Source organism: Columba livia, chromosome 3 (assembly GCF_036013475.1).
Source record: "Columba livia isolate bColLiv1 breed racing homer chromosome 3, bColLiv1.pat.W.v2, whole genome shotgun sequence".
NCBI classification, from domain to species: Eukaryota; Metazoa; Chordata; class Aves; order Columbiformes; family Columbidae; genus Columba; species Columba livia.
The window spans coordinates 119,553,681-119,575,481 of record NC_088604.1 but is presented as its reverse complement, the minus strand read 5'-3'; the positions used below and the strand labels follow the sequence as shown (position 1 = coordinate 119,575,481).

Here is a 21,801-nt window from a genome sequence, read left to right as displayed (position 1 = left end):
TGGTTGCAAAGAAATACACAATAGGTCTTGAAAGCCTCTGCGCCTATGACATGCAACAGTGTACATGATTTCTCTCCCTTCTGTCTTATTTTGTTACAGTTCTTCTTCCAGGAAAATTTGGGAGTTCTTCAACTGCTTCTGGCGTTGCAAAATTCCTTCCAGCGTGAGGAACAGCGGTAAGTTCATTTACTCTACTTTTGTCAAGATCCCATTTATTTCTGACACTGTACAATTAGAGCAAGTGGTGGTTAAAAATTCTCCCCCAAACTAATTTCCTGCTCCCACTCAAAAGCATAGATCAAGGTCATGACAGGCTATGCTTCTCTCACATCTCAGCATGTACCGACTCCACTGGATCCTCAACAGAATTCTGGAGTTGATACACCTAAAAAAGGCGTTTCTTCCATGATGAGTTTTTCCTTTTTTAAAAACAAACCAAAACAGAAATCCCAACTATCTAAACAGAAATTCAGTGGAAAAATTAAATTCTATCAACATATGACATTGGAAAACACCTGATAATTTAAATCTCTGGGAAATGTCAAGGACTTTTTCACTGTCCTCCCTACATTACCTCACCCGAATCATTTGTCTTTCATAGGACTAGTAAACTTTAATTTGCTTTAGCAGCTTTGAATGGATTTTTGTTTCTTACCACAGCCTTTCGACTCTAGTAATTTGAAAACTAAATATGAACTGTGGAACTCAATCAATCCTGTACTATTCTTTTAATATCAATTTTTATATAATTAGCCCCCAAACTGTGTTCAATTACTGAGAATTATTCTCATGCACTTTGAGGGACAACACTAATTTCACACTTAGCAGCATTTTAAAAGGAAGGTAATTCAAACACTATAGAAAAAAGTTCTTCTCTCAACAGTATTGTTGCAGCCTTAATGACAAAAATAGGATTCCACTGTGGTACAATACCAGACTTCAGATTTTACAGAAACACATGTATGTGTGATTCTGTTTGGCAGGTAGTTTGTATTCTTGTACTGCTAACTAGGCCTATTATAATCTTGTCTATGTTCTTTTTAAATCAATAAAGTTATGGAAAAATCCACAGAAATTCATGAGCCAGATTAAGACTAAAGATTAAAATGATATAATTGGGATCTCTTACATCTAGTCCCTTCTCTTAAGTTGCCTTACAGATATAAGAAGCATCTCTCTTAGAACTGTTACAAGGTGCTTCCCCTCAGTTTATAAAATCATATGTTTTCTCAAATGAGAGTTACAAAGTGGAGCTAACAGACATTGATAAGTAGCAGTTTTCAGAAGATCCTCTAAATTATCTCATATGTACTATGAAGTTTAAGCAGAGGAGACAAGGAAACAGAAGAGTAATTGTCAAAAGAGCATGCAGACACTTAACAAAAATAACAACTTTGGTTGGCAAATGCCAAGCCAATCTTAACTCTAGTGTATATCTCAATGATATGGAGGAAAGTTATATGATAAATAAAATTGTGTGCATTGCAGCTTCCCAAACACACTGAATGGCTGAAGAGTAAAAACCAGGAACTAAACTGCAAAGGAGAGATATGACGTTATTTTAGTTTAAATGTAAATTTCGGATAGAATCCTACAAGCATCATGAAGTGTAGTGGTTTTGTTGTTAAGATTTCATTCTTTATAGTAGGCTTTAATTTTAAGTGAGATACTGATTTAAACTGCTGTAATCATGATCTTAAGGTGAATCAAAGCCAGTCCACAGTAGTAAGTGTGATAACCAGTTGCAGGTTTTTGCAGTATCTTGTATTGGGTTGGTTTGTATTTTTTCCTGAAAGCTGAGCTGTATCTTCTTTTCCCTTTATGGCATACCAGTGCCATTATAAGTCAGCAGGAAAAAAAGTCAACATTTTCTAAAACTATCAGAGTCAACTACAAATCATGCCAGTGACTACTTGGGTAACATGAGTGACAAGATGAGAATGTAATAACAAAAGGAAGCCCCAAATCATGCTCAGTCAGCAGCACTGGAAAAAAGATGACCTAACTTGTGGGGAAAAGGTGACCAAAATGCAATGGATCCCTTTGAGGACAAAACTAAATTATGACTCATAGGTAAAGTAGGACCTGTCTTTGAGTGAAAAAGAGGACCTGTGCATGTATAACCCCCATCTTTGAAGGGCATATTAAAATGTGGACTAATCCAAAGCCCACTGAAAGCAATCATTTTTTTTCTGCTGACTGGGAAGGCTATGGGTAATGAAACTGCAGGTGACAAAAGCAGCCTCAGAAGCTTTTGCAGACTAACGAAAAGTATGATTTCTGCAGCATTGCACCATTTGTGTAGGCACAGTACTGAAAACCCTCTCAGTGCTCTCAGTTACACTTAACAATCCGTAATTTCACAGTGGCATTTATCCTTTCTAAAGTGAATAATGTCTGTGAGAATTAGGGGCAAAATATTTGTAACAAACACTGCAGTGACCCTGACAAGAGGTTTTACAGTTTATCAGGTAAGTAATACACATTTTAAAATTAGGTTGCTCTAATCTAGCTAACTGCACTGGATTTTAGTTTTGTAGATGTGAATAATGACATCTTTTAAAAGAAGTTAGATAAACATTTCATGTATTTACACAAGAGGTCTCCAAGGATATTTTTTTACTGGATCACAAGTGCTCAACAAACTTTTTAAAGCTGAAAAACTGAAATAACAAAAGATAAAATTCAGGAAATATAAAAGGTCTGGTTAAAACAGTCAGGGCACAGAATCTCATAGTGAAGACTGAAGTTGTATAGTGAGCACACCTGCTTTTGTTTACCTATTGCAGTCTTCCTGGTATACAGGATGTACACAAGAAGCAGTACTACTTTGAAATTGGGTCCATCTTTTTGAAACACCTTGCATATCAAAATAATGTACAAAATGTACAGCAACACCTAGGCACAACCTAGTGAGTTAATAATGGAGCTTCAGTCTTAACTGTGAATTCCCTTGCATTAGTTGGTATATTGTTGACATAGACAGGGTTTTGTGGCTTAATACGTAGCAGCACATAGAGTGTCAGCTGGAAATCCATTTCGTAGTTGCGGAACAATATACAGAATACAATAAACCCATTCCCACCTTCCCATTCCTTTCTTACAGTAGGAAGCCAACATTTAGAAACCCATAGCAAACAAACACCTGCTAAGCATAAATCACAAGCATGAACACAGCACTGGACAAGTTCAAAGAGTTACGATGTTCTAAAAATCCGTTAAAAACCTTAATAGTCATTAGGAAAACCTAACATTTATTTCACAAACAGACAGGTGGCCGGTGAATCGACTTCAGAACAACCATAAAGAGAGAACTGGTTATTATGCTAGTAAAACTTAAACAGCAAGGTTTTTAATAAGCTGCACTCTGTTAGGAGTACACTGAGGGAGTCCAAGCAGGAAAAAGCAATAATCACATCTAGCAATAACAAGAAGATCAACTAATATACATCATAATTTCTCCCTGTTTTGCTTCTCCCTATTAGTATGACATATCGTAGAGGCAGCCTAACAAGATACTGAGCAAAACAGGTGCGGGAACAAAAGCATCTTCCATTTAGAGAGTCAGCAGTTTTCTTTGAAAAAACCTCTTTGTACTATGCAGGTTGGAGCCTAGGTTGTCCATTGTTTATACCCATTGTGTGATGTGTGCACTATTTTATCTCTTCCTGCAGAGTTTGGTTGTGACATACATAACACATGTGCCCATAAAGTTACCCAGAAATGCACTGAAAAGGTTCAATATATGTCATAGCAAGCGTATTTCTTTGTTAATTCCATAAAGACAGTCTGGAGGAGCCAAGTGTCCTACAATTTTTGTGTCCGCAGAGGGGAGAAGACAGCACATTGCATGCTATCGTTATCACAGAATTATAGCGTGCTATGTAATACTTTTACTCTTGCCAGAGAATGATAGTGGAAACGGCATTGCCCCATTGCTAATGCTTAATGTATTACCAATCAGAAGCTGAAAATCATATGACCAGTGGCAGCTTATGCCATCCCATCAGTTAGTAAATTGGATGCAGTTTGTCAGATGGACACAATATCCCTCCACTGTAGGTGGTCTCTGTTTCATTAGGTTTCAGATTGATGGTTGTGAACAATAATCCAAAAGTGTGCAATAGGTACATCAACCTCATTTTTCATTAACAGTGCTTCCCAAACATATTGGAAGCAAGTACAAAACATAGATTTTGTTTGGCTTACTTTGATCCATGCAGAGACTACTGGGTAGCTGACTTCGCTGCTGGAGGCTTATGGTTTCGGTTAGCAGAACCTGGTATAGCAACTGGATGAGGTGTTTTTGATATAATCTACTCATTTAGGTATGATGCAGAAATAATGGGTGGCAAAGCTGCTATTTTTTTTTCTTCTTTTTGTGAAATAAACCCAACGTTCAGTTTACATACAAGGCATTGGAGTTAGAGCATCTTTCTAAATTACATGGTAGACACAAGAGTGGTAGTGATTTTTTTTAAAAACTTTTTTTTCTGTCTTTTCCAAGAGATTAACAGAAATGTTGGTGCATTTTGCTGCTTCCAAAAGAAGTGGAAAGACTGAAAGGCTCTCCCAGGGTCACTGAAATGACATATTAAACAGCTGTTGGTGTAGTTTATGTATTTTTGGCTGATAGAGATATGTTTTACTTCACATTGAAATAAACTCAAGTAGTATACTATGTTGCTCAAATATTGGGCAATTGAAAAGGCATTTTTAAAGCAGGGGACTTTGGAACCCTGCAAATAATATTTATAAATATGGCAGAAAACTGGTATTAGACACTGCAGCAGATGATTTAGAACGGCTACCATAGAACTGATAGGGAAACACATGTTTTCACTATCTTTGATACAGTTTTCTTTCTAATTTGTTAATTGAAAAGGTATGCACATACTTTATTAACAAGTTAAACATACTTTAAAAAATAATATCAAAACTCTAAGTAAAATATTATGAAGCAAATCACCATCATTTTTCTCTTATTTAGATTTGATTTTAATGTTAAGATGAATTAATCTTATGTAGAAGTATGTATACTGTTAATGATTTAACATCAAGCTCTACATGTAGTCAAGATAGGAGATATGGTTTACTCTTTAGTGCAATTCTTGTCTCAATTTTACAAGAAGTTTCCATCCACAATATTTCATTGTCTCATTCTGAGAAGTGTATGTCTAGGTCTTGAAGATTTAAAGAAACCTCTCCATTTGAACAGCATGAACACGAGCACCGTTCTGCATGGGGCTGAGGGAGGGCCATGTCTGTGTGAGCATGTATTTGGCATGAATTTATATGGAATATATTAGTGCAGGGTCTCACATCATGCCATTTTTGCAACAGCATCTCTTATCATTGTTTAAGAATATCTTTTCACTTTTAAGCTTTTCTGTAGTTATCTAACATAACTGGGCAACTTTTCTTCTGAAGTTCTAAAACATGTGTCCATTGCCCTGGTTTTTCAGCCTCGAGCGTCTCTCTTTAATAGATCACTTTCAAGATGACGATACATTGATATTCTGCTTTAATTAGTGTCATGAAAGAGAAAAAACCCTTCAAATGTCAATGGCTTGCAAAAGTTGTTGGAGCATCTTCTTAAAGCAAATCTGAAGGACTGGCCCTCACTAGGGTTTTTTTCTTCCTTTCACATGATCCTATTACAGAAGTTTTTTTGTAAACTGGTGTTATAAACGATTATTTTTAGTTAAGAGAAGCACTAGGAAAGATTAAAAAATGGATACAAAGACATTTTGGTTCTTGATCTTCTTTCTTCTCATCTCAACCTTTAGAAAGTCTTGCTGGAAGAACACAAGGAACAGCAGGAAGGTTTCTAACAGATCTTTGAGACCTCCTTGCAGTCAGATCCCAGGGGAGCTAGAACAGTATACCTCTGTGGTTCAAAAACTCTTTGGGCCAGAAAAAGGGGCCTTTATCTGCAGACATTTCAAACATATTCAATCAAATATTGATCTAGAAAATCAGCCACTTTAGCAAAGAAATTAAATTAGTGCTACCTACTGAAGATCTACAAATGGTTCTCCTGAAGATAATGATAGTACCCTAGGCTATTCCTACGATCAAAAGTTTTTATGGACACCAAACTGATTTAATATTTTCTGTAATGCATGGAGAAAAAAGGGTGAAAGATCTGCTTGCCAATAGTAATGTGCTGGAGATTATCTCATGTGGCGAGTCCTTGCATCAAGGAGCCAGGTAGGTTTTTCAAATCCATCTCATCTTTGGAATAAAAGGAACAGAACGTAGCCCATTTCACCTTACACAAAGATTTTCATCACCGGAAGCATCTGATACCTCTTATTTTAAGTTGGCTCTGGTAGCCCATGCTCCTCTAACCCATAAACATTTCCTGTCTCTGTTGGGTTCTGTTTTCAAGACGTCCTTTATGTTGCTTTGGAAGAAGTGGGAAGTCTCTTCTTCATACTCTAAACACTAACATATCATGAAACATGTCTAATGTGCAATAATGGCATTAAGATTCCTTCAAAAAAAATTTAAGTACCGTTGTTGAAACATATACATTGTTTGTATTATGAAAAAAGGTAGTCTTTCCAAAAGAGCATAAGAGTTTAATAGTTTAATTAATACTTCATTCTATTAATTTACTGGAAAAAAATAATGAGGCATTAGTTTTTATTAAAGCATTTTTTACATTCTTCCCCATAAAATCATGTCTTGGGGATTTAACTACATTGAGACAATGAACTGAATTGTTACTGGCTGAATCAGTAAAGGGTAGATATTTCACTTCTTCACAAGACAGAGGTGCATAGATTTGGCGATGTTTTGATAGTTTGTATTCATTACTGGACCTATATAATTGGACTAAATTTATGCACAAAGAAGAGGCACTAGGTATAAATTTTGTAAATGTATTGAAACATCTCAGAAGTTTTGAAGGACTAACTTCAAAAGGAGCTGGTTAAGTGGAAATCCCAGGCTTCATCAAAGGCTGAACTACTCTCATCTGTTGTTTGGTTTGACAGAGCTTGGACTCTGTTGGACCTGTTAATTAGTTCCTGTGTTTAGACTGTCTGTTAGTAGTTACAGCAAACATTAAGTGATTTTAAACAATAATCATTGCATATTCTGTATACATTTACACCAAACTGTTTAGGTTAAAAGGGATCATCTAGCCCAACCCCTTGGCTCAAGCATAGTCAGCTACAGCTGCTTGCCCAGAACTGGTTCCGGGTTTTGAGTATCTCCGCAAATTTAGAACCAAAAAAATTGACATGTGCCACCCTTTCACTAGAATTTTTCTGACAGTGTGTACAACAGGTAATCTAGTAAAGAGGTAGGGGCTTTTTCTTGTAAAAGGACTCCTTTGTGTAAAATTATTTCTGTTCTGCATATCGAGCTCTCATTTGTTCAAAAAGCTCCAAAAATGTTATGCATGGCAAAGAAACCTGTAACATGGGTTACGTGCAGATTACATAATTACCAGACAGACATGTTAATCCTGTGTATAGCACATGGTAACCCATGTTCCTGGGAAAATAATAATATAGATTCCTTTTAAAGGAATTACAGAGGATCAAGATGTAGAGTTAAATATTAATGTAACTTAGAGGATTACTTTACAATTTTAGGGAAGCATCAATGAAACTTTTATAGCTTCCAGTCACCTCCTTCTACTAAATCCTCAGCAAACTCAATAAGCTTTCCCAAGATATCTTAGGGAGGTCAGCAAGTGGATTAAATAATTCCCTCTATCCTCTGTTATTCATTCCCTTTTCCACCTTCCAAAATATCATTTGGCTTCAGAAAAGTCTGTTTCAGACAGTGGAAGGCTCCAATGATGCTATTAATTTCACGTTCGTCATGAGGCAGAGGACACCAGTATAGCAGTGGCTCATCATTCAGGGGGAAGACAGGTATCCCTGACACCCCTTCCTACAGTGTAGTTAATTTTGGAGTACTCTTAATAGTATGGTCCATTCTTTGGCCTTCATTGAACTGATAACTTGTTCTCAAGGGACAGAGAACCAAGGAAATCTACTAGTTAGAAATACAGACAATTTTTATGTTTGAACTAACAACTGCAAATCCTTCTCTGCAGGAACAAGAAACTTAGCCTCTCGGTGCTGGTAATGATTTTGCTTGCCAGACTATCCCAGGGAGCAATTACATGTCAGGTGGAGAAACAGGTTGTTTGTTTGCTTCTGCAAATGAAACCTTGCAGGGCTAAAAGAGGCTGCGAGTGTGCCAAGTGTCCTCTCAAACAGAAATGACAAATATGGGGAGCCACACATTCTGAAGGAATTTAATTAACCCCTTCAAACAAATATTCCAGATAAAGACACATGTTGCAATGTCAAAAGTCCTCAGAACAATACACCCCACAACTGGCAGAATATAAATACTGCTTTTAAATGAGCCTGATCTAGTAAATAAAAATTGTTTTCTGATTATCTGTGTACAACAGGACATTTGCATACCAATTTGTTTATTAGAACTCATTGAATATGTCATAAAAATGTGGATAAACTGCTTAATCATTAAAGTCTAGCCTTTCAAAGCCTCACAAAATTTAAAGAAATTAAGTAGTCACAAAACTGGCGGCAAAAATAGAAATTCCAGGCCCAACAAAGTTCCTGTAGCTTTCAGTCAAAAAAGATTTTACTTAGTTTTTCTCATGGATGAATTCAACCAGGAGATACAAAGAGGAGGAAGAAATGAATTCTCAGTTTTCACCATAGTAGAATTTGACATCCAAGTTCATGCTATTCAGCAGAAGTGGCATAGTTTAATACATTTTTTAATGAACTGGAAAAAGGGATGAGCATTGAGGTGATAAAATTTGCAGGTGACACAAAATTATTCAGGTTAATCAAGTCCAGAGAGGGTAATAAGAAACTTCAGAAGAAAATAAACAAGTTAGGTGAATGAATGATCAACCTGATGGCAGATTAAATTCAGTGTTGATATATGCAAATTAATGTACTTTACAAGGGTTTTTTTATCTATTTTAACACCTTAGTGAGTTCTAAATTAATTGTATCAAAGGAAAAGGACCTAGATAGCATTGCCAAGAGTGCAATAAAGTCCTTCACTTGGCATGCAGCTATAGTAAAAAGTTTTGGTAGAGGAAGGAAGAATAATATGAAAAACTCTTTAATGTCATTAAATCACCACGTACAGTCCTGGTCACCTACTGCAAATAAAAGTTTAGCAGAACTAGAAGCAGCTCAGTTCCATCTGGCAAGAATAACAGAGGATAAGGAGAAAAGACTGAAACAATTGGCATCACCAGCTTCACCAAAGGGCTACATGAGAGATATGATAAAAAGCTATGAAATAACGTCTTGATAAGGCTGGTTAGGATCTTGTCATGCATGATAACAACACTCAGTGGCATTGAAAGCAGAAGGCAGAACTTCTCATCCAATGTGGAGCTTGTTACTGTGGGATGTTAGTTTGGTGAAAGAGAGATGGGACATTTATATGAACATATTGGTCTTGAGCTCTGGAGTTCAGTTTTTTGGTTTGCTCTTTGCTTTGCAAAGACAGTTCTGCAGCAATTGCTTCTGTTTAATATACAGAGACTGTTTAATCATAATTGTCCTCAAAGCATTTGTTCAGGATGGTAATTCCCCATTAAGCATATCTGTAGTAAACTAAACAAGAGAAAAATTCAGAGACAGAGTAATAAAGAAGATAACAACCGTTATGTAAATAGAACCTAAATACAGGTAATGTACTTTTAGTATGGGTCAGCTGTGCTTTAATTGTGAGCTAAATTCAGTTGAATTAGTAGACTGCAAGGAGGCGACACAGATTGCTGAAGAGCCGTCCTTGAGGTAATTTGGTAGCATACTCGTACTTTTGAAAAATGCTCATAGTATTCCTTTAAGGAGAGTTTTGAGTAGTTTGTTTAAGTTCCATTACTATTGAAATTGTATCCTCCAAAGCAATTAGCAGGAAGCAGGGCTTTACTGTAACCGGTGAAGAAGCCATATACTGTACAGTGTGGTGAACATGAGGTTTAATAAATAGAAATTCCAAGGGATTTTCACAGGTTTAGTAGAGTGGCGACATATGTTATCATCTTGCTCAGCACAGACTGGAATATGATTTTACACTGTCATGTCACATCGGCCCATGATAACCAAAAGTCATTTATTTCCTAAGAACATACTAACTAGATATGACAACCTGTGTTGCCTCATGGTGAGGTTATGGTGGTATTTACTGATAATGTGAAGTATAACTCGTGTCGTCTGTTATATTTTTCAATAGAAACTCAGAGCATTTCTAAGGTAAAAAGAACAGTCCAGCTTTTGTGTCTTCTCTTTTTGGTTGTTAAATATAATAAAATCTTTAACCTCTTGCATAAAGCTTACATTAAACATTATATAGAAGTTCTCAAATTAAGAATTAATATCTCTTCAGAGTACAATAAATAATTAGACTACTTTGTAATTATAAAACTCCTTGTTATTTAGCTCCGTTTTTTTGCAGAGGTAGGGAGAGAGGTATCTGTCTGTCTCTCTCTGTCTTTCTCTCCTGGTTCTCTTCTGCTTTTATTTTTCTAGATAGGATATATTAGTTGTATTTTAATGCCACAGAATCTAAAATGAGACCTCTATTAAACTAAGAACACATAGTTACCATTTTGTTTTTATTTTCCTCAGAAAACATAAATAATTAAACTTGACTTCAAATAAAAATATAAAGTTAGCCTTCTTACTGTACTACTATCTTTTTTCCTTTATGGTTTGTGTAGCAGAATGGTAATCCTGTGGTCTTACTAAGATACGATGCTAGAAATTATCACATAAGAGTTCTCTTCATTTTAGTCCTTTTGCAAGATGGATGTGGCGGATGTATACAACACAATTTAAAAGGCTTTTCATCAGGCTTCATTCTTGATTTCTACTGTAAATTCCACAAGCTACAGTAGTTTAATGCAGAGGCGTAGATGTCCATAAAAAGCTGGAGGGAATGGTGTATGTTATAATGCTGTTATAAAACTGTCTGTGATATTAACACACGCTGTATATTAAATACACAAAACTGTTACAATAACTCGAAGGTTGAGACAAACTCATGAAAACAAATAAATTCTTTTGGACAGTAGGCAAAAGGTTGTTCTTTGCAAAAATATTTAAATACACTTGTACAGCAGTCCAAATTAACCCCCCAAAAATAAAAAGCATCCTCCCACTTCTCATGTAGTTTATGCACAAAATAGATTCTCCAGGGAGGTTCTTCACCTTCATGGACATTTATGCACCCAGTTTATATTGGGGGGAAGGTGAAAGAGTGAAAGGACCCTTCACAGAGCAGTTGAGAGCAGCAGCCCAATTCAGGTGCTCTCAGTCACTTGAGGATCTTGATTCTTTCTGCATGGGTTATGCAGGAAGCTCTTGGAGACTAACCTCCTCGCTAGGCCAAACTTCTGTTTACTGTCAGCTCTCAGGAGGAGCAAATACGTCCCTGTTGCCTGACACATTCGTGCCGTTGGCCCTCCCAGTGTGGCAAATTCCATAAAAACAAAATTGTGAGAACTGCATCTAAAAATGGAGTAAGACACAAATTCACACTCACACTCTGCTCATAGTGATGTCATTGTAAATCCAGAATAACTCCAGTGATACCCTTAAAGATGATTTAGCTTAGTTTATAAAAGAATTATCCTGCGTTATGTGAAGTGAAAGTAGGATCTTCTGTTATCGTAACTAAGAACTGCTTTGAGTGTAGTGGCTCAACACAATTGGAGTGGTTGTCCTGTAAACCTGATAGGGTTTGCAAACCTTGCAAATGTTTGGGGTTTTTTAAGCAGAAACAACCTTGTTACTTGGTTTTTGTTATGTACCATAAAGAACATAGGAAGGAAAGAAATCCAGTTGGTTTAGTTTGGGTTTTTGTTTGTTTGTTTGGGTTTTAGTTGACTCTGAAAGACAGATAAATGCTTCTTTTCATTGTATTAGTACAAAACATGGAAAACATCACCATCCACTCTGTAGTGTATGTGCTTGTGTTCCAGTATTACAGGGCTTCTACCAATTTAAGATTTTTTTTACATTTCCACATATATCTGTGATGCCTGAACAACAATGATGAAAGTGAGCCCTGGAAATTCTGAAAACTAAACACAGTGAAGAAATTTGTCTCACAAGCTTTCGACATCAGCAGTGAGGTACCCACTGCACACAAACCTCCCTTGTAGGTCAAGAAAAATAGTCACTGAAGTATTTGCGTCTCTTTCAAGGTGAAACTAACTGTGCCTGAGGCTCAATTATAACTAACTATACCAGGAGAGTCTGGGTGATATCAGGGCTGTTCTTAGGGAGATGAAGCCCACCCTCGGGTCTGTAAAACCGGTCTCAAAGGAAATAAAGTTACTTTCCAAACTTTCTCAGTCTTGAGAAGCTACTATAGATTTACACCAGCATAAACAGTATAAACACTTCTCTCATCTGCCTTGCAGTTTTGCTCCATACCGTTAGGAAAAAATAAGATTAATAGCTGTGCTGTGCTGGTTGATAATTTCACTACCAGTAGACAGGAATGCAATATTGAAGTATGTGTGAAACCTCACTGTTTTAACAGTGATTTTTCAGGCACACAGTATAGGTCTTTAATGTGCAGCAGTGACACAGACTTAGTTCAGGATAGGACAGAGCACTCAAACTTAATTTACTAAATTATATATCTTTTTTTCTCAATGTATAGCATTACCACCTGAGCATTAGACTATTTTGCATGACAGGGTCCCTCATTTCTGGCCTAGCATAGTGCCTGGCTTTTAAAATACCTCCTAAACCCACTCAACAGTCATCTTCTCATGTTTTTTTGTCTCTTGAAACATCAATGGAGCGAAAGTACAGCTGTGCTTAGGCACAATTGCATTGAATTAAAGGTGGCTGCCATTTTAGGTAGTCCCAAGGTCATGAATAGCAAAATATGAAAATTTCAGCTCTTTACTGTTGGTCAAAACCTTAATATGTTCCATGACCCTATACTAGATTCAACCTATAAAATGAGAGAAGCTTAATAAATCTCTCTGTAATAAGTATTACACATTATAACAAGGAAAACTTAGATCAAGCTTATCCTTTGAAGTTTAATGGACACTCCAATTTCATGACAGCAACTCACCTATGCTTGTAATAAGTTCGCAAAGCCTGGAGCAGCTCCAGTCATCTTGGACTATAGCTTTGGACGACAATGAACTCAGGCGACTGCAAGCTTCAAAGGGCTTATTCAAATATTCTAGCTCTGGTCTTACCAGGCATTGCAGGCACACTTTTAAATAAATTTCTTCGTATCAAAGAGTATTTCTAGCTTTAGCTGTTCATAATAATTTTGTCCTGTAATAAAATTGCAAAGCCTTCCAGTCTGAAAAGGATTAATCAGATATGCCCCTTTGCTCCACCCTTGTGTAAGCCAGAAAAGAAAGGAAAAAAAATAGAAAAGAAAAAAAGAGAACACAGCAGGTAAAGAGAAAGGAAAACTGGCTCTTGGATCTGTACGTTTCTTGCTGCTTTGTGCAACTACTCCAGGTCCCAACTGGGAAGTCCACCAGACCAAAGCTAAAAAGAATATAACCATGGAGCATGACAGCAACAAATAGGCAAAGAGTTGCTGTAAGCTACACGTTCCCTTCTGTGCACTTACTGTGTCTGTTGGTGGGTCATGTTTTAAGTCATCCTGTATGTTCTGTGACAAGGGAAACGCATTTGGCTGCCAGTTGCTAGCAGTGAGACAGAGAGCTGACAGTTCAGATGGATGCAGAAGGGCATCAGGAGCATGTGGAGAATGTTTACCTGCCTTTTTATAGGGAGAAAGGCAAAGGGATTTCATGCACCTGCAGCTCTAATGTACCCCTAATACAGTTCCATATGATGCTGTATGAGGGGAGAGAGATGTAAACATTCTTAGGCAAAGACTGGATGAAATGGATCTTTTATTCTGTGGAGAAAATCATTCTAACTAAAAAAAAAAAAAAAAAAAAAAAAAGTGCATTTCCTTGCTGACTTTGGAAAGACTTTAGGTAATAATAGGACTTCTCCTCCTTAAGATGATGCATAGTTGGGACCTTAACTGGCTGCAGCCTTGAGACTAGGTATCCAAACATACTCATCTAGGGTCATTTCAGAGGCCCTAGGGTATCCTCGGGCCAAAAATACTTCTCTTACTACCTGAATTGTGAGCGTTATCCAATGTTCATGCTTTGGACAGGTTGAACTGGAAGAAATAACAGAGGAGAGACAAGAAATAATACCAATTAAAATATTTTGTAGTCTTAACAATTTAAAGTGTAATAAATGATCCTGGAAAGAGTTTCTAAAAAGCAGCTGTCACTTTGAGATGAGGGGATATGAGAAAACACGGCAGTGAATGCAGAGAGACTGAACCCATTTGTTGTTATGACCCAAATCTTACAAAGCTTTATGCATATATTTAACTTTCTGCATTGCAACTCTCTTCCAACCATGTGTACAGACAATCATTTGTATAAATCTGTCTGATAACGAGCATCTAAAGGATCAGAAAGGAATTCATTCTCTCTTTGTATAGGAAGGATGAAGCAGGAATAATGCTGTGTTTGTCTAGGCATTGTGTGTTATAACCATAGTGTTATGTACCCTGTAGACATGAGTCTCTAGTGATTAAAATTGCTTTAGAGGCAAGGAAAGTCATTAAACTTCTGTAAGATTAAAAGAGGAGAATGCAGCCCTGTACATTTAAAAAAATCAATTATGTAATAAGGATGTAGCTTACCAACAGAAAACATGAGGCAATAATTTCTGAAAGGCTGTTCTACCTATGAAAACACAGGAACCACGCACAGGTCTCCTCTTATCCCATGAGTCAAAGATAACTTTGATTTCCTCAATGAGCCTTCTTTCTGGCTTACTGTATATTTTTCATTCGCAGTTTAACAGTTATAAACACCTTTCAACATCAAATAAGAGCAGCAGGGTAATCCAGATAAAAGAAAATTCTTCAACCCTAACAGCATGACTCAGATTTATATGCCTGTTTCAAATTTCTGTTCCTCATTCCAAGACTTGCAACATTTCACAAGTACCATATAATGTGCTACTTGATTGGCCTTTCCAAGGATACAATGTGCTGCAACACATTGTTCAGGAGTTTTATAGGTATGCATCTCTGCCACTTTTGGTATTCATTGAAAAAATATATCATTGGCTTCTCTTTCCATGCTCTACAATCTTGACGTTTCTAAATATAAGGTTGTCTTCCAAGATGTCAAACTGGTTTTGAATTATTTTGCGGTGTTCTCAGTTAAAACAGTGTCATGTAAATCAATCACATCCTGAGTTCTCTGTCAGGGACCTACAATCCTAAAGTACAGCCCTCAAATGGAACCAGTGCTGTTACTAGATTTCATTGTAAGAGAGTAGTGATCAGTCTGGGATTTACTTGTTGCTGTCCCAGGTAAAACCTTTGCTAATAAATTATTACCAAGGGTAGGAACATTTGAAGTGAGTTTTCACTTGTTTAACCTCGATACAAACTGCCAGTTATCACTGTTAACCAAGCAAATATCACATATTATTATTGTCCTGATGGAGCCGAGCGTTGAGCCCGTGTCTTCTGAAGTACTGGGCTTTAGTGCTTCACTAAAGAATCATCCATCTTTTGTCTTCCCTCCATTGGACAAATTTTCTTTATTTTCTTCATTATCTTATGCATTGCAACCGCTGACCTGGAATTTCACCTAACGTATTATCAGAACCAGATATTCCCAGTTAGTAATGGATCCTGTGAGATATCGCTCACATTACATTCCCCGAGTCCTGCTTTCTCAGGCTCCAGCTTTGTGCTTTACATGGGGTAAAACAGGTCTAAATCACCATCACTGATTATTTTCTCACTGCTACAAAGTTTCTTTAAAGATTTTACAGAGACCTAGGGTTTAGGAATTATATGTCCCAGAGTATTAATGTTTATAGCTGGTAGTTAGAACGTCATTTATTAAACATCTTTTGAAACATCATCCATGGGTTCCCACATGTTAAAGCGTATCTACAGTAATTTAGTTTTGAAGTAATTTGTATTAATCGTGTAACATTAGTAAAATATTTATAAATTTACCTTAATTTAAAGTGCCACCATTTTATTCTCTTAAATTAATAACCACTGACAAGTTACTAGTGAAGAATGATGTTGCATTAGAGTAATCCACAATTTTGAAGACTTCAAAGCTTGACCGCATAGTTGTTTCTCCTTATATCATCAATATATGCAGTTTTGCTACTTCCCCCCTTTCAGATTCATAATGTTTTTCCTGTTGTCTCTTTCAATGCCCTCAAGTCTTGAGGGGGGCAATCTTGTAATTACATGCATTAACTCTATTATATTGTGGACTTCTGTGATTCTGCACCCACAGAATGAGTAGCTGCAGCATTCTTAAATGCCAACTACTCTTTAACTGTAAAGGCACCTACTATTTTATTGGAACTATTCTTGCTTTATTACTGTAAACAACTTTGATCATAATGATGCCATTTGAAAGAGCTGATCAAGCTGAGAAAAATGACACTCCAGTCATAAAGTCACACTAAATTTTGCTATTAACATTTTATAGTGCATATAAGGAAAGCGTTCCAAGTTGCAACTACAGACAAAAGACAAAATTAATTTTACATAGAAATGTAGATTTAAGCATTAGCAATATACTGGTACAATCATTTGCACCATATTCTTAAGCACAACAGATGACCCTTTTTGTAGATAAGAAAGCATGCTGGTTGTCATATCTTAGATGAATTGGTGCTTGCTCTGTGGCAAACATGAGAATATATTATAGCCCTTATCCCCCAAACAAAGATGGAATTATTGTGTTAGGAAGAAAGTACAGAAATGTCATATAAAACAGTATGAAAAGTTCTCAGAAAGAAAACACAGTTCACAGTAGAGCTCTTGACAGAAAAGAAAGCCTGAGCTGAAGGCTAAGTCGCTTTTTCCAGCAAAACTGATCATCTGATCCCTAGGATAATTTTGCTTTCAGAGATACATGCCAAGCATGGAGTTTGGTGACAACTGCTGAAGTAGTATCCTCCTTTGGACAGAATTAAAAATATAGTAGACTGGTATCTGTACTGGGAAATTTCACCAAAAGCGATTTAGTGTGGGCTATGAGGTAAAACAAAGTGGTTTTGGTGCAATTAATGTTGTAAATTCACCAAGGAACTGAAAGTAACAGATCCAGTGAAGTAACTACTAACTCTGCTGTAATACAGACAAAACTGTTTGTAATTGGGTGAAATGAAAATAAATGGTAGTTGGTAAGAAAGATATGCAAGTGAACGAATATGAATTAAACAAGTTAGACATGCAGGGCTGGAACCTGGCCTTCACTGGGGTCGCGTTCCTGTTCTCCAACAGCACAAACATCTTCTCAAGCAGCAGTCAATGCAAAGTATCCAGTTATTACTTAGTAATCTATTGTGGATTCCAGCTAGAAGAACTGGATCTTTTTGATCTTAAGTTGCCCAAAGTTATTCCAGTGATTGCGGTTCTCAATTCCATGCAGTGGGAGCTCTTGTCAGCCCTCCTGTCTTACCATAGCAGTCTGAACTGGAATAAGGGGGAAGAAGGATCTAGCAGTTGGAAAGTGGAATAAAATTGCCTCACTACAACCTCTGACATGGGCTACTTGCCTTACTGACTTCTGATTACTGTATACTTATTTAGAACTGTGAGCTTTCAAATTAAAAGGTTAGATTTATGCCTCTGGAACACAGAGCTGCTTTGCCTTGAGAGCTGACGGTGGGAAGTGAGTACCAGTATAATGAAAAGCCTTGTGCTTGCTAAGCTAATGGCACTCACACCTTTTTAAGCAGTGCACCAGGCCTGTCCCTAAGGCCAATGCACGAGATGCACAGTCCTATTGCAATATCAGCCCTTTACAACTCGTTTTGCATAAGACCAGGAGCAACTCGTTCCAAAAGATCAAGTAGGCAGATGGCAATGCAACTGTATATTGCGCTTCATGTTAGTGAGATGCTGGCTAGGTATTGCATTGTTACTTCTTGCTGGTTTACACAACATATTAAGTCATCTGATCTTTTAAAATTTGTTTGTTTGTTTCTACTAGTCTCCCACTCTTGTTTCTAGTTATTTTCAGGGCAATAGCATGATTTTTCCTTTAAGCCCTACTTTTTTTTCTATATTTTCTCTAATTTTATGGACTTTCATGTAATAATGTGGGAAGTTCTGTGAAGTTCCACTGTTTTGATAAGACATTTTTGTTTTATTGCTAAGGCCTGGTAAAGGGAAAAGTGACATTTTAAACAAATACCTGGTAAATTAATAAGCTTCATAAATTGCAAAGTATCTGAACAGCAGCTGGTGAAATACAATAACTCTCTCACTTGAACCTATTAAGTGCGTAAGTCTGCTGTACATAGTTTACACCAGTGCTATACATTAAAAGTAGCTTATGTAAAAAGAATGCAAGATGTCTTCTGTAGAAGCAGGACTAAGATTCATCCCAGCAACACTGGGTCCTCTGCTATTTCATAACTTTCCTTTTTCTTAGTATATAATTTTCTATAATTGTGCAGTTATCAGTAATTTAGCAATGGCAGCTTGATTATTCAATGTTTCAAATGTCTCCATTCTTTATAAAGAGGAAAGGTACACATAAGTACATATCCTGGTGTAAGAAGCCTGAGTGTTTCTAAACCAAACCCAACCAAACTAAACTAAACCCTAAGCAGTTCTCTATAAAGCTATGGTAAGAAGTGCACTGGTGCATGTGGAGAGACCACCTGATTTCTTACTGACACTTTTCTTTCTGTAACAGGTTTTTGTTTATTCTTCAGGGCAGAAAGACTGCATTTTTTCTTGCCTTGAGCTACATTCTCTAAAGCTGCTGGGCAGGAAATATAATATCCAATATCCTACTATTTCTCACTTCATTATACTAATATAGTTTCACATACAATGAGGCAGAAATAATGAAGAAAATATGCTGTAGCAATGAGTCTTTATGTGACTACTTTTTTAATACAGTCTTGTACAGTGCATTTTCAGGTCCCTTGTATGAAATTCTCTTTCTATATCATAATACATTTAATTTTACGTTCTCAGTTGATATGAAAGTTGTTGAGAAAGAACCTCAAAACCACCACCAGACAATGGCTCTGATTCTCAGCTGTCACGAGAGGTCTGTCGGGGCAGCAGGAGTGCTGATCAGGGGGTAGAGTGTCTTTCAAGAAAAATCTTAACCAATGCCAACAAAATCAGCGTCTTAGGCTGGGGCAAGTGTGCATTAAAAAAGGGTCTGAACAAATATGAGGGCTCATTTGAAGGATGGACTCCGGAGTGGAAGTGTTAAAAACGTTGTCGTGACACTACACTGAAATGACATCCACTTAGTGTATCCTTGCTGCAAAAACTATCTCAAAACAAGCAGCATTTGTGCCCCCTAACAGGCAGAGACCTGAGACTTGTACAACAGAGTCCCCTTTGAGGACCGTATTGGCTACTGCTTCAACCAAGAACATTCAACAGTGCTTATGAAGCCTTTTTCAAAGAAACGTATAGGAAATGATTACTTATTTTATATTGGCTGTATTATCCTCTGCAATATTTTGCTCACATGAATATTTAAAGTCCTCCAACACTTGAGGGTTTTTAGGAGCCAGAAAACACCACTGTATGTGTGAAATCTAAAGTCAGAAAGGCGCTGATTGGCCTCCCCAGAGGCTGATGACCTTCATTTATCTGGAAATGGCCAGAGCACAGGCAGCAGATCTGTTTGCTTCCGCAAAGCCTCCAGCATGACCCAGAGGAACCCCCACGGGGCTCACAGCCTTGTTCATTCCATGTGCCCAGTCAATCCACAGCTATTTGAGACTTGCCAACAGGGATGCTGACCAGCATCACTCAGAATGGTGATTTCTGTGGTGTGGAATTGGACCAAAACCAGAAAACTCACTTAATCTAGGCCACTGTCAGGTTTGTTACATAGTAACTCCTTTGGTCACTGCTAACTTGGGCTGAATTCAAACAAAAGCCTTACAAAGTTTCTAATATTGCTCTTGTAAACTACTTGTTAACTCAGTCCAGCTGCTCTCCCTGAATACAGTTTTTAAAACTATGCTTCCAACTTGGTTATCATTATTCATGAGGCTTTCTGGAAGTGCTGATCCTTGCATTTAACTTCATCATCCATTTTCTCCATTATATTCCATCTGAAATTGCATCTGCTACTTGTAGATTGATAAACATTGGATACACCTCCTAAGGGCTTCTAAAGTTTCAAAACGGGGTGGGTTGCTATTCTTATGTAAGGAAAATGTATAATTAAAATACACATACTGCAGACTAAGAAGTTACATATGAGGAAAACAGGCTGGGATACCTTACCAGATACCTTACTCCAAATTTTCAAAACTCTAAGCAAGCGTACAAAACTTTTAAACATTCTGTTGGTTTTAAAACATAAAAGCTATTCCACCATTAGAAGTAGTCATTGTGTCTCTTTTCTATAAGCTGGATTTAAATACATTTACATAGTTCTTGTGTGGAAAACTATTATAATTGTGTGGTTTAAGGATGATTTTTATGCAGCATCGTGAAACAATTACATGTTTTAAAGTTGATTTTCCATTGAGTTTAAGAATTTACTCCCTCAAGTTAATCTACCCAGCTTTATTTCTTCACCGTTGACTCCTTTCTCCACAGTTTGTCTTTGAAGCATCGTTATCCTTTTGCTTTCAACATTGTCAGGTCACAGTACTGTAAGAACTAATAATGAAGCCATGTGTCCTGACAAATACGCTAAACAAAGGCACTTCAGGTTGCATTTAATAATTATTTGACCTTACTGGATCTTATCAGGACTATCTGTAGGTAAACAAGTATGGAGAAGAGAGTTCCAGGCACAGAGGTTGGTAAATCACAGGCGCGTGAAAGGGCTATTCCGGAATAATTGTACCAGTTCTGCATTAGGTATGTGCCTGCTATTCCGATTGGTTTAAAGCAGGAATTATATTTTCATCTGACACATTCTTTGTTGCAGAGTTTCATGTAGTAAAATGGTATAGTAAAACTTGATAGTAAATAACAGTAAAACTATATAGTAAGAGTAAAATCATAGATAATAGTAGTAGAAAAAAAAGTGATAGTAAAAAACCTAGATAGTAACAGTAAAATAGTAAAACTAGATAGTAATAGTAGAACTGGGTAGTAATAGTAAAACTAGATAGTAATAGTAAAACTTGGATCATAAGATGCAGTAAATTAATTAAAAAACGGGGTAAATGGATGGCTGAGAACAAATCGTAAAATAAAAATAAATGCAAAAGCATCTCAATGGCATCTAATTTTTAATCTGTTATACAGTAAGAAAAATTGGTAGGTTTTACTTGACTTTGCTATGGTGAAAGCACCCCCAGAAAATAACTTAGAATATCTCACTGATTTTCTAGGGCAGGTAAATTGATGTGAATTTGTTGGAGAATCTAACCAAGATTGCTATAGCAGTAGCACAACAGAAAAGTTAAATACTGTTTCCTTAAGACTTTTTATCAAGATGTATTTCTGCCAAGTGAACTTTTAAAAGGAACAAAATCAAAACCAAAATAGTTTTAATAATACTTCAGTAGAATCACATGCTCTTTTGACTATCAGTGAATCCTACAAAAGGCTTTACAGAACTTTCAAAGATAAAACCCTGTCACATGTTGGCATTAGATGGTTCAGCGCAATCCATACACACATTTCGAATGAAAAATCTGTCCTCTCTGAAAGACAAAACCTTATCCTGTCCTGTCTGTATCACAAATAAAG

The 21,801-nt window shown here is 36.8% G+C and overlaps 1 protein-coding gene across 10 annotated transcripts in view; it reads left to right on the top strand.

Moving 5' to 3' along the window:
- LOC110362494 (uncharacterized) overlaps nt 1-21,801 on the top strand; it is a 480,683-nt gene that overhangs the window by 12,909 nt on the left and 445,973 nt on the right. For all 10 annotated transcript variants that reach the window (XM_065059403.1, XM_065059406.1, XM_065059405.1 and 7 more), the window contains one exon: nt 100-176. In XM_065059403.1, the coding sequence (XP_064915475.1) occupies nt 100-176 (77 nt within the window). The remainder of the gene's footprint in view (nt 1-99; nt 177-21,801) is intronic.